Source organism: Alexandromys fortis, unplaced genomic scaffold (assembly GCF_014885135.2).
Source record: "Alexandromys fortis isolate MF-2015 unplaced genomic scaffold, M_Fortis_MF-2015_v1.1 scaffold_153, whole genome shotgun sequence".
Taxonomy (NCBI): domain Eukaryota; kingdom Metazoa; phylum Chordata; class Mammalia; order Rodentia; family Cricetidae; genus Alexandromys; species Alexandromys fortis.
This window is the reverse complement of record NW_026068032.1, coordinates 2,646,790-2,670,002: the sequence shown is the minus strand read 5'-3', so window position 1 is coordinate 2,670,002 and position 23,213 is coordinate 2,646,790. Positions and strand designations below refer to the sequence as shown.

General features: G+C 43.9%; 1 protein-coding gene across 2 annotated transcripts; it reads right to left on the bottom strand.

The window, feature by feature from the left end:
* Window positions 1-1,761: 1,761 nt before the first annotated feature.
* Fgfr1op2 (FGFR1 oncogene partner 2) lies at window positions 1,762-22,730 on the bottom strand. Of its 2 annotated transcripts, XM_050164727.1 has the most exons (7): window positions 22,458-22,730; window positions 14,175-14,311; window positions 12,211-12,328; window positions 10,488-10,630; window positions 7,453-7,563; window positions 5,110-5,223; window positions 1,762-3,407 (listed from the first exon to the last, which is right to left on the bottom strand). In XM_050164727.1, the coding sequence occupies exons 2-7, from the start codon at window positions 14,307-14,309 to the stop codon at window positions 3,270-3,272; spliced, it is 759 nt and encodes a 252-aa protein (XP_050020684.1). In that variant the 5' UTR covers window positions 14,310-14,311; window positions 22,458-22,730; the 3' UTR covers window positions 1,762-3,269. The 2 variants fall into 2 exon arrangements, with proteins under 2 accessions (XP_050020684.1, XP_050020685.1); XM_050164728.1 differs by lacking the exon at window positions 7,453-7,563 and having other exon boundaries at window positions 22,458-22,727.
* Between the last annotated feature and the right edge of the window lie 483 nt (window positions 22,731-23,213).

Genomic DNA, 23,213 nt, shown 5'->3' with positions numbered 1-23,213 from the left:
TACTTTTAAAATTCTTAATGATTAATTTTTATGTATATTGGTGTTTTGCCTGCTTATGTCTGTGTGAGGGTGTCAGACTCTGGAACTGGAGCTACAGACACGTGTGAGCTGTTATGTGGGTGCTGGGAATTGAACCTGGGTCCTCTGGAAGAGCAGCCAGTGTTCTCAGAAGCTGAGCCATCTCTCCAGCCTCTAAGTTTCATTAACTTTTGAGACAGGATCTCAGGTGGCCCACACTGGCCTTGAGCTCTCTATGTGGCTGAGGACAACCGAGCTGTCTGAGCCCAGCATGGCCTATGGCAGCGCAGACCTCGATCAGCTCCAGATCTCACAGGCTGGTCAGAAACTCTTCTAGAGCAGGCTGGCAGCTAAGAAACCTGGGATAACACTGAACAGCAGTTGGCCAGATTCCTGGTGGAGTGTGAGTCCACACAAAGTACAAGCCTGGGTCCCAGGCAGCTTCTCGCAGTCTTACTCTTACAGGGCCTGTGTTCAGGATTAGTAATTCTATTGTGAGCACAGGGTTAACTGCAGGCACTTGATGAAGACTTCCGTTGTTTGAGGAAGTGGCTAGTTGTTTGATTTTGCTGGAATGGGAAAAGAACGCAAGGCTGAGGTTGCATGCTATCATCCACTCCTCTGTGGCTGGGACGAGGCTAGCAGCTATGTTCCAGTGTACAGCCAGCAGGATCTGCTAACAAACTCAATGTAAGACATAAAAAGACTATGGTCCAAGATGCCACCATCTTTGTACCCTTACAAGGATGGGGAAGACTACAGAGGTTTGGGCAGTGTAGTCTGACATGTCTCTAGGGGTTAGTGTGCAGGCTGTGAGAGCTCCGGGCAGAGCAGTGTCCGAGAGTCCCAGGGAATTAAAATACTCCATAGGTTAGATTGGGGAGACCGCGGAAGAACTGAGAGGAGTTATAGCACCACACAGGAATAAGGCACTCGCATAGGTGAACACACATACACATGCACACAAGCATACATGCACGCACACACACCCTTTTTTCTCTCTTATGTACTAGCACAAACGGTCTAGGGGCTGAGGACAGCTTAGTGACGCAACATGCAGAGTGCACACAGAGCACATACATGCAGAGTGCACACAGAACACATAGAGAGCACATACATGTAGAGTGCACACAGAGCACATAGTCAACAGAGAGCACATACATGCAGAGTGCACACAGAGCACATAGAGAGCACACAAAGCACATACATGCAGAGTGCACACAGAGCACATACATAGAGTGCACAGAGCACATACATAGAGAGAGCACACAGAGCACAGAATGCAGAGTGCACACAGCACATACATGCAGAGTGCACACAGAGCACATACAAAGAGCACACAGAGCACATACATAGAGAGCACACAGAGCACATACAGAGAGTGCACACAGAGCACATACAGAGAGTGAGCACAGAACGGTTACATACACAGAGCACACAGAGCACATACAATGTATGCATACAGAAACCCCAGCACCACCCATCCCTCCTGCAAAGAGAATAAGCTTCAAAAGCAGATTGTGTTTTAAGAAATGTAAGCTTTGTTTTGATATTAAAGCTGAGGTTGTCCCAGTTTTAAACACTCGTCTTTATTGATAAAATAGGCCCCTCTTCAGCACACACTCTGAGATGTAAGCATAAAGTTGTTTTTTGGAGGGAGGTGGTGTTGGAAAACAGTTGTTAAAAACAAAGCAAATGTCTTTCAATATTCACAACCTTAAAATCATACCCAAGACAAAGGAGAATTTTTTTTTTTTTTAATAAAAATAACTACTTCTCAGTACATTTTACAACAGAGCTGCTCAACGCACTGCCTCCGACCCATCAGCTGTGCAGCTTTCTTCTTTTTAGGCTTTCTTCTGGCCCGCACGAGCAAATAAACAAACCATTACATTAGGGCACTCTTCAATAGAAAAATCTCAGCAATAAATTCATGTATGCATAAACTATGAGGGTTCCGCAGGAGAAGTGCTGAACGTCGGGGCACTGGCCCTTCCCTAGCAGCTGTGACCCCGCTCACCTCATCACGAAGTCCTTTGAATTTTACCAATACATGAAATAATATGTAAAATTATAATGCAAAGTAATATTTCCTTAACAAATGATATACTTGAAAGTAACACATTCTGTTTGTGCTAACTTAATATGAATCTGACACATAAGACTATATTTTTAGCCATATATCACAACCTTTTATCCTGTAGTTCTGATCACTACACAGTAACAATTAAGTTTCAATTGGTGATAAAGCACACTCTGTACCTTGTGGCCTTCAAAAGCTTTACATATTGTAAATATGATTATTTTTTAACTGCACAGGATAATGTTTAGGGGTCTGCACTTTGCTGCCCTTTTCTGAGTCACAGGTTGTAGGGAAAACCTCACAGGTTATAAGAGCCAAGCAAATGGGGCTTAGACTTAGGTCCATCCAGAACTTTGTTCTTGGAACCTGCATCTACTTTTTAAGTATCTGAAGAGTAATTTCTTAAATAAAAACAAAGGAATTCCAAATTTACTTGGAGATTACCATACCCATTTGACACATTAAATATGTCAACTGTCCACCAGCGAGCAGTCACATATCCTTAAACATCAAGTAGAGAGGAAGAAAAGCCAGTTTGTTAACTGAGAACCATAAACATTCTTTCAAAGTAGTTTAACCTACTAAATGTGTCTATATACGGCTGTCTTTCTTAGAAAGTAATATTCCTTCTCTTTCCTTCCTGAGCTGGCACCGCATACACTAAAGCAAGTCATGAACAACCGCAGCTGAAAGAAATGGGCACTAGGGATGGTGTAAGTGGACGCCTTCTGTGTGTGGTGCGAGTAACACATTCCTAGAGCCTCTGCGCCTGAACGGACAACAAATGGGAAAGGTTGACAGGAGACCAAGGCGGAAGCCTCGTGGTACATAAGCTGTTCGGAGACTCAACAGGAGGGACAAGACTTAGGACAAAGTCTTCCACTCAGAAACCACAGCAAACCTTACATTAAAAGGGCTAATACAGGACTTCCAAACGTTTATTGGGAGAGTTCAGGGTGACGCGCAGCGCCCAGCAGCACTGTGAGGCTCGCTCTTCCACCCTCACTCACACTCTGCAGTCTAGTTCACCACCACGGTTGTCCACTCCTGTCTCTGCCGCTGCACTTGTACATACAGGAGAGGGGCACAGGCTGGCTGAGCTGCGTTTGTGTTCGTTCATCCACTCACTTCTGAGCCCATGCCAGTGACCGCGCAGAGAGCCAGCCACTCAGCTCTTCCTCAGACTCAGGTCGCTGTTAGTCACGAAGGCAGATAAGGATGTACTCTCTGATGCATCATCCTTCCGAAGGTTCAGAAAGGACTCTCGGGTTATCTGAAGGATCTCTCGCAAGCCTTTGTTTTCTTGCTGTAAGGAGACAAGTAGAACTGAAGATGGCTTATACCCCGTGCACACAGACCAACGTTTGGGCCACCATAAGATTCGTATACGGCACCTCTAAAAGCCAGACGTGTGAAGGTGCAGCATGAAAGGCAGGCCCTGTGATCACATACATGTACTACGTGCTACAGACAGTTCACAACCTGAATCTAAACAGATGCAAAGCTCGGTGTAGTAACCCCACCTTTAATCTCAGCAGTTGGGAGACCAAGGAAGGAAGATCTCTATGAGTTTGAGGTCATCCTGGTGTACACAGCAAAGTTTTAGACCAGCCAGGGCAACACAATAAGACCCTGTCCCAAAAACAGAAACCAGATTTCAAATGCTGTTAAAGGCACAGAGTCAGTATTCAACCTCCTTAGAGCTGCAAGTCTTTTTTTTTTTTTTGAGGGGGGGGTGAGACGGGGTTTCTCTGTGTAACAGTTCTGGCTGTCCTGGAACTCGCTTTGTAGACCAGGCTGGCCTAGAACTCACTGATACCTACATGCCCCTGCCTCCCAAGTGCTGGCATTATAGGCGTGTGCTACCACTGCCTGGCAAGCTACAAGTCTTAATGTGTGCAGATGGAGCTGGTAAGGAGGGAGAAATGAGCTTGTTCTGCAAACAGACTGGAGATGCAAACACCCATAACTCAGACTAGTTATAAATTCATACAAATAATACCTTGAGGTAGTTACTGTGTTTCCCTCCCAGCCGAGGTGTTATTGTTTCAGAAAGAAATGTAAATGATTATCTGGCACTGTAAGAATTTGTCACCTTATAACCTGTTCTCCACAGCTGCTTCTGGCCTCAGCAGTCTGCCCTGAAGCACAGATAGAGCACACTGTGTGCTCAGGGACAGACACACAGGCCTTATGGCCATCTGTAAGGGATTTCCTGGTCATGACTTCAAGCAGAACATTTCAAATTTTACTTTTTGGGTGTATGTGCTCTATGTGTGTGTACATGTGGAGGCAGAGGCTGATGCCAGGAGTTTTCCTCTCCAGCACTCCTCTTTGTTCTGAGACAGGATGTCTTGTTGAGCCTGCGCTTACGGTCTGGCTAGCCATGGGCCTGAACATGGGGATCCAGAGTCAGGGCCTCATGCACTGCAGTAACCGTTTACCTGCTGGGCCAGCTCTCCAGCACATCCATTTTTTTTTTTTTTTTTTTTTTGAGACAGGATCTCATGTAGTCCAGTCTAGCCTAGAACTCAACCTTAAATTCCTAATCCTCCTGCCTCCCAAGTGCTAGAATTAAAGGGGTACCACACCTGGCTTTATTTGTACATTATAAAACATTTTTCTATAACATGATCTTTAGCATAAAGTACTAAGTTTTAAAAATTATGAAATCAAGGAAATTCACACACACACACACACACTACAGACTCAAAACTTAACTTTCTCTTTTCTTTCAAGACAGAATTTCTCCTAGACAGCCCCTGCCTCCTCAGGGCTGGGATTAAAGGCGTGTGCCACCACGCCTGTTTTAAAGATCAGCTTTCTCACTCCTGATGTGTTCATATGTCACTGATGACCCCAGATTTCTGCATTATACACTATCACCAGCACCCAGATTCAGAAACATTACCACCAACTCAAAGAGTGGGTGTGTTAAGATTGGGACCGTTCTCTGGCTGAGTGTTTGCAGGGATACTTTCCACCCGTGGCTGAAGTTTAAAACTCACTTCGAGTTGAAAAATTCGCTCCTGTTCCTTGCAACCCTGCTGTTCGTCAATTTCAATGGCTTTTCTCATCACCGCTGCCATCTCGGCGATCTGGTCAACATGTGCTTCCAACTCCTGCAAGGAAGAGGACACGGAAGTCAGAGGAAGACGTCACTGGCACTGCCACCTAACGCTATGACATCCTCATGTTGCCTTGTGACACGCGGCATACAGAGCTGGGTGGACATCCGGTGTTAACAACAGAATTAAAGGGGCAGGAGGATCTCTTTGAGACCAGCCTGGTCTAGAGAGTGAGTTCCAGGACAGCTGGACTACATTGAGAAACTGAAGGGGGAAAAAAAAAAAAAAAAAAAAAAGGCAAAAAAGAATAGAATAATTAAGGCTAAGGCACCACAGTATAATCCACCCTACAGCAAACCAGTTCATTCATTTCACGTGTTTCATAACGACCAAGGAGTCTCTTTTACAGCTGCATGTCCTATGGTTAGAGTGATAGGAAAGAAAGTCTCTGATTCAGTCTCGTCTGCAGTATTAATGCCTATAAGCTGATCCCCAGCCAACCAAGAGAGCCATTCTAGACGACAATCCTCCTCAAGAACAGGAAGGATAGTGTTTACATCCATCTATTATTTATTTAGTGTTTGCTGAACAAGAATTATTGAGCAAAATTAACGAACTGCTACAGAGTATTAAAACCGTAAGTGCTTTTTTGCCTGATAAAAAAGAACCAATTTCCACATGATATAGATACCCATATTAGTCAGTTTTACAAATTCTCTCTCATTCCTATTTTCTGCACCTCTGTGACGTATCAGGCACTACGCCAAGCAGCAGAAGCACAACCCGTCATAAGATACCATCCCTGACAGGTGAAGGAGACAATGGAGTTTAAAAAATCGACGGAAGCCTGATAATAATTTTCTCAATAAACCAGGCAAACACTCCATCACCGAGCTACACCCCAGCTCCAGTTACTAACCCTAAAGAAAAAGATGTAGGCCCTTCTGTGTTTAGTTCTGGGGACTGACAGCAGGGCTCCACTCCCAGCCTCTGTCTTAATGGTGGCTAAGTACCCCCACATCAGAGGTGGACTGGACAGCTCTGGACTAGCCTGTGGCACAAAGCTGTCCCCAGGGCAAATGCTAGCCATTCTCTGCAGCCCCACAAAGTCACCGAGGACACACACGGATAACTGACTACAGTGCCAATCTAAACGCAGCAGCTTCCTCAACTTACAATCTGCGCAGTGCATGGCACCGACATAGGTGTAAACATAGGAAGCCAATATAATATTGCCTTTAAAATGGAAGAAAAAAAGGCCGCTGACTTTTCAGCAGAGTCTGTTTTAACAAGATCATCAGGAAAAGACACAATGATGCTTAGCATGCATTGTAGGCCCCGTGAACAATTCACTTACTAGACGTAAGAACCACACTTCTTTTAAGAGACACAAAGCAAAAACTTTAGCTCTAAACCCAAATGTCAGCACATCACCCTGCAACTGTCTTGACACCTTTCCACTTCCAAGTCTGTCTTATTATCAATAATAACTAGTCATTATTATTAATAATATATTAACAAGGGCTGGAGAGATGGCTCAGTGGTTAAGAGCATTGCTTGCTCTTCCAAACGTCCTGAAGTTCAATTCCCAGTCCCCACATGGTGGCTCACAACCATCTGTAATGAGATTTGGTGCCCTCTTCTGACCTGCAGGCAGAACACTGTATACATGATATAAAAATATATTAACAATAGATAAATAATATTTATTATTTCTACTCTGCAGCAACAGCCCAGATCTTCAGAAAGCATCACTATGTACAGCTATAAATTCAAAAGGCATTTTGAATTTCTATTTGTGAACTCAAACCAAAGAACTACAATTAATTAAAAACAAAAATTTTACATTTTATAAACCAGCCTTTTATAATGTAAGGCTAAAGTTAATATCAAGAAAATACATTTTTCTTTTTTAGATAGGGTCTCACTGCACAGCTCTGGCTAGCCTGGGACTGGCTACATAGACCGATCTGGCTTCAGAAGCAGAGATCTACATTAATGTCAGAAATGCACTGTCTTATGACAGCAAAGACCACAGTGGCATCTAGTGAGAACAAACAAAAGATGGCTGGTAAGCAGCCAAGTCTCTGTCACTAACAGACAGTGACACCCAGCATAGGGACAAACAGCTTTAGACTCGGCAGCACGGCCTTGAAAAGCATACTGTTCTTCGACTGATTTTGGTTATTTGCTGGTCTAATCTGGAAGAGCAATTCAAACTAAAACAGCTTCTTAAACGGACCCCGCTTCCGCCCATCCCCGAAGCTGACTGATTTAGTGTACATTCTGATCTGCTTCCAAGTGCCGCCTCTCCAGTCCACGCTGAGGTGCTTCGAGGATGTGCCGAGACGCCTCGAGGAAGACTCCGCAGTGGTTACGGTGTACCATGTCAATCTGTAGTACAGAGTCGTTATAATGTTAATGCGGACTTCATCCATAATTTAAAAACTGGATGAGTGTTAGTTCATGCGTGTTAGCCGACTGTTGGAATGTTTGTTTTTTTAAAAATTTCCAAAAAGGCACCTGTTAAAAATAGTGTAGAAGTCTGTGGATGAGACAGAGTTATGTTCTCTGGTGTTTAATATGGACTCACATAGCTCCAGGTGAGCGGGGGCGCACGCTCCACAGCCCCTCGTGTGCCGCAGAATCATGTCTGTGTTTAGGCACAGGAGATCACTGGCGCCTACACAGTCTAGACGGCGGCACTGCTGTGCCTGCATCTGTTTCTCTGCCTGTGCACTCCCCGACTCCTGTAGAGCTAATTCAAGGCTAGTGTAAAGGTTCTCCTTCTCCAGGACTGCTCCCCCACTGCTGTAGCGATGACTCATTTCCCCATGCCCTCCCATCACACCCAGCTCAACAGTACTGTGACAGACATATCCCTTCACTCCTCTTGCTCCTGCCCATAGTGACTAAGCCAATGCAGGTGGTACTAAATGTTTGGTTTACTGAGCCAAAGTGCCTCCTTTTTGGGAAAAATCAAAACCACAAACATTAATATGTATTAGTTAGAATTAATAGCAAATAACTGAACAGTCATTTTTTGGAAGGCAGGGATCAGCACTTAGATGAACTCAACCTACACAACAAATTAACCGAAGGGTCATGGCTATTTAACTTTTTGATTAACAGGATAGCATAGATGAACGGACACCCAGTGGGTTTGTATATGGAGGGTGGGGCGTTGAACCCAGGGCCTCAGGTATGCTAAGCACATGTTCTACCATGGAGCCAGGCCTCTAGCTCTTAATGGGCTACAGAAAACACTCGCTCTGCCACAGTTGCTACAACATGGAACTGTCAAGATCTTACTCCACATATTTATTTCATTTATTTATTTGGTGGTGGTATTCACTCTTCTTTCAAACTTCAAAATTTTATTTTTCAAATTGTAAAAGAAGAGGGCCTTTTAGAATTTCAAGACTGCATTTCAATTATTCTTTATACACACACACACACACACACACACACACACACACACACACATATATAGGTTTTTTTTTTTTTTTTTTTTTTTGGTTTTTCGAGACAGGGTTTCTCTGTGGCTTTTGGAGCCTGTCCTGGAACTAGCTCTCTGTAGACCAGGCTGGTCTCGAACTCACAGAGATCTGCCTGCCTCTGCCTCCCAAGTGCTGGGATTAAAGGCGTGCGCCACCATCGCCCGCTATACTTATATATATTAAAAAAAAAAAACCCTTAGTTACAGATTTACTTAATTTTTGGAGAGGGAGGGTAGAATTAAACCAGAATCTCACGTAGCCAGGCTGGCCTAGAACATCAACCTTCCTGCTTCTGTCTTACAAGTACTGGGATTAAAGAGCTGGTGTTACCATACCTGACTTAGATATACACTGAAATACTCCATAACAAATACTAACATCAACTACAGCTTTTATTTTCAAAAGACCAATTAAACACCGAAGGACTTCCATTTTGTTAGGGCATGAAAATTATAAATACCTAATCGTCCAGCCCAATTTTAGCTCTTTATTCTTCTAATTGACACAAGAGGCGGCTAATATGTGTAACTCACCCAGAGAATCCTAGTAGGTACTTAATTTCGATGGAATAATTTAAAAATGCTAGAGACATCAACAAGGAAGTATTTTAAAGAATCGAAAATGTGTTAATCATCGAGAAATATATATATAACGATTACTATCTCTTCAACATTAGTCGTAAGTAGGTTACATCATCCAATCTAGTTTAATGTCTTCAGCTCCCACTGGCTAACTGCATGTTACTGCATGCTTACTGAATGTTAACTACATTCAGTAAAGTAGGCAGCAGCGACTATTCTGCTTATCTTGACAGCAGCTGTAAAACGACTGCAATATTCTAACCACTCCAGCTTCGCTTCTAAAATGTCAGCTAGCACGCAGTGCCCCCAGCCCCACGGATTTCATGAGAATGAGTGGCCTCCATTCAGACTGGACTCTTCAGGAAAACAATCTACACTCAGCAGCTCAGACTTTAAAAGCATTTCAGTTTCTGTTTGTGTAACAGGTACCATTACAAAATTACTGGAAAAAAATAATACTTAAAAACAGAGACTCAGCTGGGTGGTGGTGGCACACACCTTTAATCCCAGTACTCATGAGGCAGAGGCAGGTGGGTCTGAGTTCGAGGCCAGCCTGGTCTACAGAGCAAGTTCCAGGACAGACCCCCCAAAAGATTCACAGAGAAACCCTGTCTTGGGGGAGAGGGGGGACAGAGAATCTTACAAAAATAATTTTGAACTGAATGTACCTTTATTTTTAAAAAAGTATTTCTGAACACACACACACACACACACACACACACACACACACACACCGTTTTAAAGTTACTAAGGACACCAACAGAGAGGCAGAGGCAGTTGGTTTTAATGTTAGCCTGGTCTACATAGTGAGTTCCTAGACAGCCAGAGCGAGATAATAAGACCCTACTACTCAGAAGTAACGGGAGTTAGAAGAATAAGCCAAGGAAAAAAGAATACATAACGAGAAATGGGGATGGGGAGATGACGACAACAAAAAATGTCAACTAAAAATGTGAGATATTTCTGGGTACGGTGGCACATGCCTTTAGTCCTAGCACTCAGGAAGTAGAGGCAGGAGGGTCTCTGAATTTGAGGCCAGCCTAATCTACAGAGTTCCAGAGAAACCAGGGTTATGCAAAGAAACCCTGTCGTGGGGAAAAAAAAAGAAAGAAAAAGGAGGTAGTATATATCCTATCACAAGAATTTTAGTAGATTATCTTCATTCTTTAAAAAATCTGAACATAGGTTAACAATGTCCCTCGTTTTCATTTCAAGTCAAATTCATAGAAGGGATTACCTTTGAATGCTGCTCCTTTAACTTCATTATTATACCTGGGTCATCCTTCTTGCTCGCCATGAGCAATCTGAACATCTGCTCTCGATACTTGCTCATTATCAGTTCCAGGGCAGACTGGTGCTCTTCCAAGGATGTCCGCAGTTCTAGCGAGAACAACGTGCTTTATTCAGATGAGTTACGATTATGTCAAACACTGACAGACAGGAATCTTAAAAAGAAACATGCAACAAAGAAGCCCCTCATATTTTACTGAAGTAAGTTTTATGCTGTGTGTGTGTGTATGTTTGTCCCCATGTCGTGCACATGCACAGAGTCACAGGACAACTGCAATTGACTTTCACCCTCCACCAGGGGTTGCCAGGGACGGACACCAGGTGTCCTTGATCCACCAAGACAACTCTTATTAGCTTTTTAAAGTGCTCATTTTTAAAACTCATTTCTTAAAAAATCATTTCAGACTGTAAGGCTGGCCTGGGGAAAGCTCCACACAAGTATAGCACTGCGATGAACCTGAGCACGTCTGCGGAACCCGGAAGGAACAGGAACCCTAACCCAGGGGCGTGGAGCAAAGGCTCCCTTAAGCTAATCTGCAGTGGAGGAGAGCTGCGGATGAGGACAGAAGGGCGACCAGGAATTGACTGAAGGTCTCTGTACAAGGAAATAAAAACAGAAACAAATCTATTTATTTCTTTGTTGGTGTTCGGGACAGAGTTTCTCTGTGTAAGTCCTGGCTGTCTTGAACTGGTGGACAGGCTGTACATCCGCCTGATGGTATTTATTCTAAGTTCAGACTAATGCTCATGTTGAAGTGTAGTGACATTTCACTTGTATTTTAATAAATAAATCTTGCTTGAAGACCAGAGAGTAAAACAGCCCCACTGGTCAGTCTTAGACCAGGCAGTGGTCTTCAATCCTTTAATCGCAGTAGCCACGCTAGTTGCCATAGAAACCTGGCTGTGCCACCTTTAATCCAGCACTAGAGGGGAATATAAAACAAGACAGCTCTCAGGCTCAGTCTCATTCTGAGATTCTTGAAGGCAGGATCACCATTTTAAACTGAGGTAGAGGTAGGAGCCAGTGGCTGGCTGTTTTGCTTTTCTGACCTTCAGGATGAACCCCAATGTCTCTGAGTTTTATTAACCGGGGTTCACTAAAGGATGGGGGAAAAGTCGAGTGAAAGTCTCCAGCTAAGACAGAATGGCACAGACTATGAGCAGCCAGGCTGGGGGACACAGAGGAGGGAGTGGGACTCCTTTCCAGGTTAAAAACAAAACAAAACAAAACCAAAACCAAAATAAAAACCAAAACCCAGATATTGAGAAGCAGCTGAGACAATGCTAAACAGGGCAGACTTGACGGAAAGGATTGGGTAAAGCAGCAGTGACTCCTGTCTACGCACACAGACCAGAAAAGTGAGAGTAAATATTAACAAGTAACGCCAGTTGACTATTTCCCCATTTAAAAAGGGTTCTATTTTATTTCATGTGTATGTGTCAGTACCCTGCACATATGTCTGCGCATCACACATGTACCTCGTGACCCCAAAGAGGGTGTCGTATCCTCGAGATGGAATGACAGGCAGCTCTGAGCTGCCAGGAACTGAACCTGGGTGCTCAAGTGCTCTTAACCAGGGAGCCACCTCCAGCCCCTGTGACCTGTGACAGCACCACAGGTCCCCAGCCAGCGGTGCCCAGCCAGCGCCACAGGAGACCCCGCCCCTTGCCTCTGTTCTCCTGCTGCAGCTCTCGGATCTGCTTGTTTTCCTGCTGGATTCCCATCACCAGTGTGGACCTCGGCCGATGCCTTGCAACTTCATTAAGTTCTTGGATTTCTTCCTGATACTAATGAAAAGATTAAAGAACAACAAAAGGGAAGTCAGTATTTGCAATTTTTTACCTGCTAATTGATAAATGAGCAGAACCTCCAAGAGTTGAACAGAGGTATTACATGACTCAGCATTCCTTCCAAAGGAAGAAAAACATCCACAGTGCCATTACTCATAACAGGAAAAGAGGAGTTCAAGTATCTACCCACTGAAGAGGGGAGAAACAGGACGCGCTGTGTCCCCTTGCAGTATTACTGGGCAATGAATTAAAAAAAAAAAGGCTGCCACATAATACAACCCAGATGAATTTTAATACATGGTAAGAGCCAATCACGGAAGCCATACAGCTCACGTCCAACTCACACAGTGAGTGTAGAGCAGACAAACCTACTGGGAGAGCACAGTGGTTTTAGGGCTGAGAAGCTAGAAAGACACTGACTGACGGGATGGGTGTACAGTTTCCTTAGCATGAGCAGGGCCCCAGGCTCCATTCTGAGATAAAGCTGTTCCGTAGTAGGTAGTAGCTCTAGCTGTCCTCTATCTGACTTTGTAGACCAGGCTGGTCTTGAACTCACAGAGATCCACCTGCTTTTGTCTCCCAAGTGCTGGGATTAAAGGCGTGCACCACAACACCTGGTTGGATTTTGAATTTTTTTTTTTAAAATAGGAATCCAAATTAAGATTATGCATTTTTCTTGAGGCATTCTTACTGGATAGCTATCACTGACTTCATAATAACATTCCTGGTTCTCAACTTCAGGTGTCAAACACATCCCTGCCAGGTCTGTGACTCCTCACTGCCAGCAGACTGGATGGTCAAGGAGCAGGTACTTTAGGGACACAGCTGCAAGACAGACTGAGTGAACTTGCTCCACTGTTCCTGGTGACTTTTGAAAAGTCTTAGATCAGGGCTGCTTTGTCTGCTGAGACAGGGCTTCTCTGTGTAGCCCAGGCTGGCCTTGAACCTGTGTCTGTTTCCCCAATGCTGGGACTAAAGGTGCACGTCACCACTGCCCGGCTAGGGCTGCTTTTTGAAAAGTTGGAAATCTTTATGGGGGATGGCTTACACAGCAGCTGAAGGCAGTCCTTACTGGATGATGTCATCCCATGCTATTAACAGGAAGCAAACCTACTTCATCCCCACGGAAAGGGCAGATTTAAAACATGCCAGCAAAGATGAACTTGAAATAATTGCATGGATGAGAATTAGATATTTCCTTACATCATTAAAAAAATATTTGGTTGTTAAACAATACCCAAGTACTCTTAGAAAGAAAAGTATAAACATCTTGACATTATATAATACAAAAAACTCTGGTCCTTATCAGATATATTTAGATTTAACAATTTCACTTATTTTTAACTCAAATGTGCATTTCTGTCAGAAGGATGAAATTTATAGATTTAAAATAAACCTATGTACCTGTTATAGAACATCATATACCCTAGTCCAAAGTGAAACACACACGAGTGAGGCTTTGTGCAAACTTCAGTTAGAAGTGATCTGATTAGGCAGTAGGTTATTGCGGTGGTTTGAGCGAGTTTGAAGGAGAATGGCTCCCACTGGCTCACGGCCTGAACACCTGTCACCAGGGAGCGACACTATTTGAGAGGGTTAGGAGGTGTGGCTTTGTGAGCCCCTCTCTTCCTGCTGCCTGTGGATCTGGATATGGAACTCTCAGCTCCTCCAGCACCAGCTCCGTCTGTACGCCACCATGCTTCCTGCCATGACGATAATGGACTTGCTGTGGTCAAGGTGTCTTTTCACAGCAACGGAACACTGACTAAGACATTTATGATTGAAGTATCACCCAAATGTCAATGAAGCTCTGTTAAATGACATCAGTCAGGAAAAGTCAAACCTGCTTCATGGCTTCCACTCGCTTGCTGAGGGCCGTGGTCTGCTCGATGAGGGACTCCGCCGCATCGTCATGATCGCGCAACCTTTCCACGAGGGTTTTCGCGTCAGCAAGTGCCTTCTCGATTGTGCAGCTCATTGCTAGAGAGAGACCAGTGAGTCAATTAAAATCAGGACTTAGGTCAGCATACACCTTACCTCAGTTTCATCATAGACACCTACTTAAGCTTCCCTTGCTAAGGCTGTTCATTATAGAGAGGAAGAGCAGTTAGGAATACCATGCACTGCCTGCTGGGGAACATGAAATCTGAGGGTAAGAACGCTCCCTAGCCCCCACCCCCGCACTCACTCACAAATCTGACAGTAGAAACTCTCCCTAGCCGCGCCCCAATACACACTCACACGTGCACACTCAAAACTGAAGAGCCGAGCTGGTCTTTGTGTGCTTTGCCATGTTAAAGACTCAACCTCCTCCTGGATGAGCTACTGCAGCCTGTGTAAAGTGACATCATCTCAGTTTTTCTTATGGGAAGGAAGTTCCCACAGCGAATACCATCAACCACTACAGACGACTTTCAGCATGTTCTAACGAAGCACTAAAGGGGATGCCAAGATGCTGGACACGGATGGAACAGAAGCAGGAGGTGTTCGGCTGCATCCTGAAGGTGTCACCAAGGGCAACACTTGGCAGCAGTGACACAACAGCCGGCCATCTGCTGCAGGGTGCACAGTCCAGAGGGACCAAGCCTCTCCTCTGCAAGGTGGGGGTGAACAAGAGTTCCAGCAATTTGCTGAGTGTGGATCCTGGCAGCAGCCATAGCTGCTAAGAGGCATAACCTAAAATCCACACAGTGGAGACTGATCAACAGGCTGGCTAATCTCCAAACCAAAACACAAATCTGGAAAAACAGGGCGTCTCTTCCTATAACAGATTCCAGAAGAGAAACAGAAGAAATGCTGGCTATAGAACTCAGCAAAGCTGGGTGGATCTCTGTGAGTTTGAGGCCAGCCTGGTCTACATGGTGAGCTACAAAACAGCTAGGCTACACAGTGAGACCCTGTCTCAAATAAGCAACAAATAAGGAAGCAAAACAAGACTCTAGGAGGATAATTTTTAAAAAGCTCAGTTTGGGACTGAAGAGAATAGTTAATAGTGTTTGCTACTCTCACAGAGGGCTGTAGTTTAGCTGCCAGCACCCATACCGGAGGCTCACAACCATCTTTAACTCCAGCTCCAAGGAGTCAACACTCAAGCTGGCCCCTGCAGACACTCCGATGCATGTGTGCATACCCACACAGACAGACACCCACACACATACATAAAAATTAAGTCAAACAGTTCAATGGACCTAAGAAAATGCAAAGTTGAATGATGTTAGAATTATAGCACAGGACATGAACAAAAACCCTGAAAAGGAACTAAACGGAAATCTCAGAAAAGAATTCAACAAAATAATTAAGATAAATTTATAGCATAACACAAAATGTTTGTATTAGAGTCTGAGATCTGAAATCAATTATCTAACTCCTAACCTTGAGAAAGTACGGAAAGGGCAGAACAAACCCCAAGTAAATAGAAGGTAAAGAAAATAAACACAGTAAGAACACTGTATACATAATAAATAAATATTTGAAAAAAATAAACTAGTAAAATATCTCAAAAAAAAAAAAAAGAAAATAAACACAGTAAACGCATAGGCTGGAATGGGGGCGGTGGGGACGACCAGATACCAGAGAGACTGAATAACCAACTCAAACACAAATAAAGAGCCGGTCCCCAGGAGTCTGCAGTGGACGCATCAAGAGGAGCCCAGTCTGGGTTACACAGTCTGTCTCTATTCCATCTCCCCTAAAGAACAAGAGAAATCACTACAGAGCCATACTTCACTCTAAACGCAAGTGGACAGAATAATGTATCTCATACACATGAATTAGATATTTAGATTAAACGTATTTGGGTGGTTTGAAAGAAAATGGTCCCCAAAGGGAGTGGCACTATTAGGAGGTGTGGTCTTGTTGGAGGAAGTGTGTCATTGTGGGGGTAGGATTTGAGCTTCTCTCAGTGTGACAGCCAGTTAACTTCCTGTTGCCTCTGAGACAAGATGCAGGACTCTAGGTCCAGCACCAAGTCTGCATGTGCCATGCTCCCCTTCAAGATGATAACAGACTGGACTCTGAGACTGTAAGCACCTCAATCAAATGTTTTCCTTTTATAAGAGTTGCTGTGGTCATGGTGTGTCTTCACAGCACTGAAAACCCTAACTAAGACAAGATTAATTCCTCAAAACCCACAAATGACATAAAGTCATACAAGAAGAAATGGTAACTAGTAACAGACCTATAACTATTATAGCCACTGTAGTTACATAACCAAATTCCTACAGCTATTTTCTAACAAGTTTAAATAGTAAAGAAACTAGAGTTTAAAAATATTCTGCAAAAAAGGCTCCACATCCAGAGAGCTTCAGTGACAAGTCCTAAAATATACCAAGGGCTGGAGACATGGCTCAGAGTCAACAGCATTGCTGCTCCTGTAGAAGGAGCACCCATGGGTGGCTCATGACCATTCCTAACTCCAGTTCCAGGGGATCCGACACCCTCTTACCAACTCCATGGGCACACACCTGCAGCACATAGATACATGCAGGCAAAAGGTCCATACACATAAAATAAGCCTAAAAATTGATTGAAAAGCAAAACATCAAAAGTAATAAAAGCAATGCCTTGTTCAAGGGTCAGGCAGGTCAATATAGACCCTATCTCACAAAACAAATAGTACTATCCAATCTCTTTAAGGAAACTGGAACACTTATATGTGGAGCATGGTGGCACATATCTTTAATCTCAGCACTCCAGAAGCAGAGGCAGATAGATCTCTATGAGCATCAGGTCAGCCTGCTCTACAAAGAGAGATCCTACCTTAAACAAACAAACAATAAAAGGAAAGAAAAGAAAAACAAACACTTTTAGATTACAAAAGCAATTCGGCATTTAAAAGATTTTAACATTACTGATACCAAAACCAAACAAAAGGAATGAGAAAAACAAAAAGAAATCACAGAATAATATTTCTCATGAATACAGTACAAAGACTAAATACTTTCCCCACTAAAATTATAACAAGTAAGGATGTTCCAAATACCAATTTTGTTGAGTTTACCAGAGCAATAAATGTAGGTGAAAGTTTCTGTCCTGACTGGTCCCTCAGCTGTTCAGTTCCAAATAAATACACAAAGGCTTATATTAATTGTAAACTGTTTGTCCTATTAGCTCAGGCTTATTATTAACTAGCTCTTACAACTTAAATTAACCCATAATTCTTGTCTATGTTCGCCCAGGTGGCTTGGTACCTTTTCTCAGTGAGGCATTTTCATCTTGCGTCCTCTGCATCTGGCTGGTGACTGCATCTCTGCCTTCCTCTCCCCAGAATTCTCCTGTTCTGATTGCCCTGCCTATACTTTCTGCCTGGCTAAGTAGGTCAAACAGTGTTTTATTAAAGCAATACGAGTGACAAATCTTCACAGTGTACAAGAGCATTGTCCCACAGCAAATAAGGGTAAGGGGAACAATCAACTGGGATACATACAAGAAAACTGTTCTGATTTGTAATCCATGATGCTATACTGAAAAATCCTAAAGAATAAAAATAATTTCTCTCAATGTTTAAAAGGAGACAGGAGTCAAGTGAGATACACAGAGAGAACACAAATGGGTAGGTAGGGAGGTGGGGAAGATCTGGGAGAAGTTGGAGGATGAAAATAATAAAAATACATTCTATGAGATTTTCAAAGACTAAAATGTAAAACATAAAATTCCTATAATCTATGATTTTAGCATGTTCGTAGGATACAAGAACCAACTGTTCTTCCATAAACTAGCAAAGACAATTTGAAAACAATTAAATATACAAAAATTAGGTAATGTATATTAAATGGATTAATTCCTCAAAACCCACAATGACAAAAACCTCATAAGAAACAAGTGTCTAAGAATGTTTCTAGAAACATTTAAAATAGTTACATTTATGGTTGCATATACACTACAACAGATATAACAGATAAGTGACATTCTTGAGCACAATCAAAGTATACAGGATCTATACTCCGGCAACTACAAAATGCTAACCGAAAACAAAGTAGGGTCTAATTATGCGGAGAAAACACTGTGCTCAAGGATTTAATGACTCAGTATAACAGAGACAAAATGTTTTCAGCTATCAGTCAATGCAGCTGGAAGCTGACAAGCTGATTCTATAATTTCTATAGAAAGCAAGGAAACTAGAATCACCGAAACCATCGTGCAGAGATACAAGTGTACTTTTTAAGACTCACTTTACAGACAGCATAGCAACGATGGCTCTGATACAGGGAGACAGAACAGAGACGCAGAAACAGGCCCACAGGAGGGCGACCAATCCACTTTTGAAAATGCGCAAAGGGAGCTGGGTGTGGTGCGGACACTTCTGTAACTCAATCACTGCGAAGGTTGAGGCAGAGGAATCACTGAAAGCTTGGGGCTAGCATGAATTACTACAGTGAGTTCAAGGCCAGCATGAGCTACACAGAGACAAAAGACAGAACAGCAAAGTGTAAAGACAAGTCAGAGAAACCAGGTGCAAGGAAGATGGCTCAGTGGTTACGGTGCGGGCCGTCAGCTTCGAGGATGACAGGTCAGACACTCTGTCAGGCCACTCCCAAGTGTCACTAACTCGAGCTTCAATCTGAAGCCCTCTTCTGATCGTCAAGAGCACCTGCACATGTGTGCACACACATACATTTTTTTAAAAAAAGGAGAAACAGCATTTTTCAACAAATGGCACTGGAAGAACCAGACACCTATGTGCCGGAGAGTAATCTCAATACAATTCTTACTTGGTTTATAGAATGCTTTTCTCAAAACGGAGCACAAATTTTAATATAAAATGAAAAACAGTAATGGGAAAAAGAAGCAAAGAAAATCTCTGTAATGTGGAGATAGTCAGTACCAACAGCATGAAACAAACATAAAACCATGAAAACCGCTGGTGAACCAGGCTTCATCCAGATGAGTAACTAACTATCAGAAGCTAAGCTTCTTCGAGGAAGCATTTCCAAGTTATACATCTGATGGAGCACTCAACCAGAAAAGAAAAAAAAGCTGTCAAAGTAGCAAGAAAAGTCTAATTTTAAAAATGGCCAAAAGACTTTAAATACTTACCCTAAAAGATATGCATATGGTGGTGGTGGTGAGGAAGCACATGGAAGATGTTTACTATCACTAAAGAAACTTAAATAAAATGGTGACGGCCTGCACCACAATCCTACCCAAACTGCTAGGTAATACTTACAACTTGGAATAGGCTCCCTCTTCCCACCATATGGGCTCAGGGATCAAACTCAGGTTGTCAGTTTGTGGCAGGCCCACTAATTTTAATTAATTCAAAATGGTAGATCTCTGGACCTAAAATGCCACCTTATTTTGCCGTTTAGACAAGAGGACGAGTGCCACTCCTTTTTCTTCACTGAGAAAATGGACTCAAGGATTCCAAACACAGGAGCTGAGTTAGAGCCTGGTGGGGCCAGGACTGGAACTCCAAGCCACACTGGACCTGAGGGCCCTACTTGCTTCTTCCTATGTTAGAACTGTCTCAGCATCCAGAGGTGGAAAGAATAAATCTCCTGACTCCGAAACTTCTAAAAGATTTAATTTTTTTCATTTCAAGTCAACCAAGGGAGATGTACATGAAGAACAATTTAAAAAACAAAAAAATTTGAAATTTTATGTAACTACAAAAATCTAGCCATTGTTTTAAGTATACATTAATATTAAGCAATGACTATGTTGGGATCTTAAAAAAGAACTACTTTAAAAATGTTCTCTAGGCTGCACAAAGACTAACAAAATGAACTACATTTTTACATCTCAGAAGTCTAAACCTATCTGCACAGAAAGAACTGTAAACAGGTAACTCAGCGTCGAATCTTATTAACATTTTAGAAAACAGTGGTGCAGCCTCTGAAAGCCTGTGTACTCATTTCCTATTTGCAAAACCTCAAAAGAGCTGAAAATATTTTATAATATGAATTCGCTTTGCCACCCTTTCTAAAAGATTCTTCCTCTCCCTTTTTGGCCTGTAAGTAATGTGGGAGAGATACTGTTCTCCACATTCTGCTATAAATTTTTAAAAACAGACTCCAATTTAAAGGAATCGTCTCAAATGTATCTGCCTATTTTTTTCAGTGCTTGTCTTAACTAGTCATAATATATCTAAACTATTTTATACATGGAGGCTCAGACTTCGGGGCAGACTTTTAAGAAGTTTTCTTTACTTTTGCTTCCTGCTTTAGTCCCATTTTCGCTCACTCTGCCACTAAGACATTTGCAGTCTGATTCTGACAGATGGTTGAGAACATTCTGCTGCTGATTAAAGAGAAACCACCACCTACCCACAACAGCAATTGCCAGCTGTTTACTTTTAGCTTTTAGTTAAGAAAAACCTAAAGAAATTCTTTTTTACCCCATGAATATGAATGTACTTGAAGGTCTATGAAGAACATCCGAGGGGCTGGAGAGATGGCTCAGAGGTTAAGAGCATTGCCTGCTCTTCCAAAGGTCCTGAGTTCAATCCCCAGCAACCACATACATGGTGGCTCACAATCATCTGTAATGAGGTCTGGTGCCCTCTTCTGCAGACATGCACACAGACAGAGTATTGTATACATTAAAAAAAAAAAAAAAGTACACCTGATACTCCTAAAGCTGAAAGGACACAGTTTGGGAGAAAGAGCACCGGTGAATCAAAACCAACCTAGAACTGTGTCTGTTCAAAGAACTAACCTAACCTAAACCAGTTATTTCTAACATACAGGCAGTCACTGGATCTCTGCATGAATGCATATATGCTGAGCACTGTCAAAAACATTTGTGTCATATAAAGTTCGACTTGTCAGATATAAATATACTAGCATAATACAAAATCATTTGATGCATGAGGTGTGTGTGCATGCACACGCATATGCTATTATATACAACCTCCATCAACTAATAGCAAAGGTACAATTACATACATGTTAGATAGAATATAGGGCTGCTCATATTCAAAACAGGTAAAGGGCAGTTACCCGAAAATAAAAAAGGCCCTTCGGGTTCTAATGCTCTGATTTTTAAGGGACCAAGAATTTTTGTAGCAGATTCTTTAGAATGACTGCATTATAAATATGTATATATATGCATAAATAATGTTTGCTATGTGCCAACACTGAGCTAGCTTTTGTTTTAAAGATGAGTAAGACATGATTCCAGACTCAAGTCAAGCTGGCAGGAGAGACAAATAATTGAACATATAATACATCCTAATAAATACTGCAGAATTACGTCAAGAGCTCTGGGAGCTCACTGTATTATCAATGTCACCCAAGGGAGTTTTGGGTTTTGATAGACGGGTGAGACAGCAGGAAAAGCAAGCATCCCAACAGGACTATACCGGGCGAACAACGGCAGAGGAAACACCCAACAGCTTGGCATGGGTGCCTGGTAAAGAAGTAGGGGCAGCAACAAGGTGACACTAAGAAGTAAAATACGATTTGAGACGGTGCGGTAAAAGGCCCCGATGAATCAATATGCTTAAATTAGAACTTGAAAAAGTTTCAGGGGACATAATGCATTTCACAGGGACACCCGTTTGGGGTGGTGGAAGAAAGGGAAAGAAGAAATAACCTGGCGCGGTGTGAGTGAGATACAGAACCTTAGATAATTCTGAGGTCCGTGGTCTGGAAAGGAGCATGGCACTGTCGATCATGGTCGGGATACAAAAGAAAAGCGGGCAGAAAGAAGAGTCCCCGCTCTTTGGGAGCAGACACCTCTTGTCAATCAGTAGCTGACCGTAGAAGTAGCAGCATAAAAACAGCAGTCTCTCAAAGAAAACCTCAGAACGGGAGAAGGAAGGTCTGCGGATCACACACATGAGCCTCCTCCTGTCCGCACACATCACTCCCGAGAGCGGAGAACCGCACTGCTGTTGAAAAATGGAGGAACGCACGCACTTGGAGTTTACGAACATCTTTCTGGAGAAAACCAGTTCTTCAACTCAGAACAGAATTCGGAAGGGCACTGCGGGATTAAATCAATCAGGACGGCGGCGAAGTCCAAGTCGCCAACACGGTGCAGCGCGCGGAGGTAAATTCAACAGTGACAAGTCCCTCCCGCCACCGCCCACGGAGCTCCCGGGCGCCCGGGCAGGAAGAAAACAAACCCGGAAGGGGTGCCCTGCGGCGAGTGAGGGCTCGGGGTTTTCACGGATCTTCCGTACCTCGGTTCCCGGACAGGAGCTCGGCGGGAGCACGGAGAGAGGGAGCCCGGCTCGGGGGCTCGCCCACGTCTTATTCCACTCACTCGGCTCCAGTCCCTCTCAGCCGTCGGCGACAGGGACCCGCGAGATCCCGGCGTCCAGGGGCGGCCTCCCACCCTCGCTGCGCCTGCTCAGCGACCAGAAGCACTACGCTGCCCAGACGGCGGCCGCTCGTATCGGCAGCCCGAGCACATCGGACCCATCCCCGGCCGGTCCAGAACCTCCGCTCTCGGCAGCCGTGGAGCGCCAAGCCTCGCGAGACTTCCGTGGACGCCCGCGAGAGTACTCCCACCCTCTGGACGAGGGGCTCGCCGCTGATTGGCAGAAGAGGCGGGGGCGGGCCCGGTACTGCCCTCTTAGCCCCGCCCACCTCGCCTGCTCTCACGCTTTTGCTCTGCCGCTCGCGAACTCTCGCGTGGTTTCCGAGGCCGGTGGAAGGCGGAGAAGGGGAGGCGACGAGGCTGGGCTTCGCCTCCGCAGAGCCGAGGCAACCGGGGCCGCGGCGGCCAGTGCTTGCTTTGGGGGATTTTCTCAGGTCGTCGTGGCCGTTCTTCCCAACGGTTGATTGGGGACAATCGTTGAAGGCATTTTTTTTCCTCCCGTTCTTTTTACTAGCTCCGCCCTCTTCCGGTTCGGGGCTCCTCGGAGGGGAAGGGAAGATGGCGGGGCTGTGCGAGGGCGCCGTGCGCACGCGCGGGCCAGAGTGCGCTCTCGTGC

What these genes read in the sequence shown, in the direction of transcription:
- Fgfr1op2 (XM_050164727.1), bottom strand. Translation starts at nt 14,309, where the DNA reads ATGAGCTGCACAATCGAGAAGGCACTTGCTGACGCGAAAACCCTCGTG. An exon ending in TAAAGGAGCAGCATTCAAAG is followed by an intron (nt 7,564 to 10,487) that starts GTAATCCCTTCT and finishes TCTGTACTACAG; the next exon opens with ATTGACATGGTACACCGTAA. An exon ending in ACTTGGAAGCAGATCAGAAT is followed by an intron (nt 5,224 to 7,452) that starts GTACACTAAATC and finishes TCTTCCTTGCAG; the next exon opens with GAGTTGGAAGCACATGTTGA.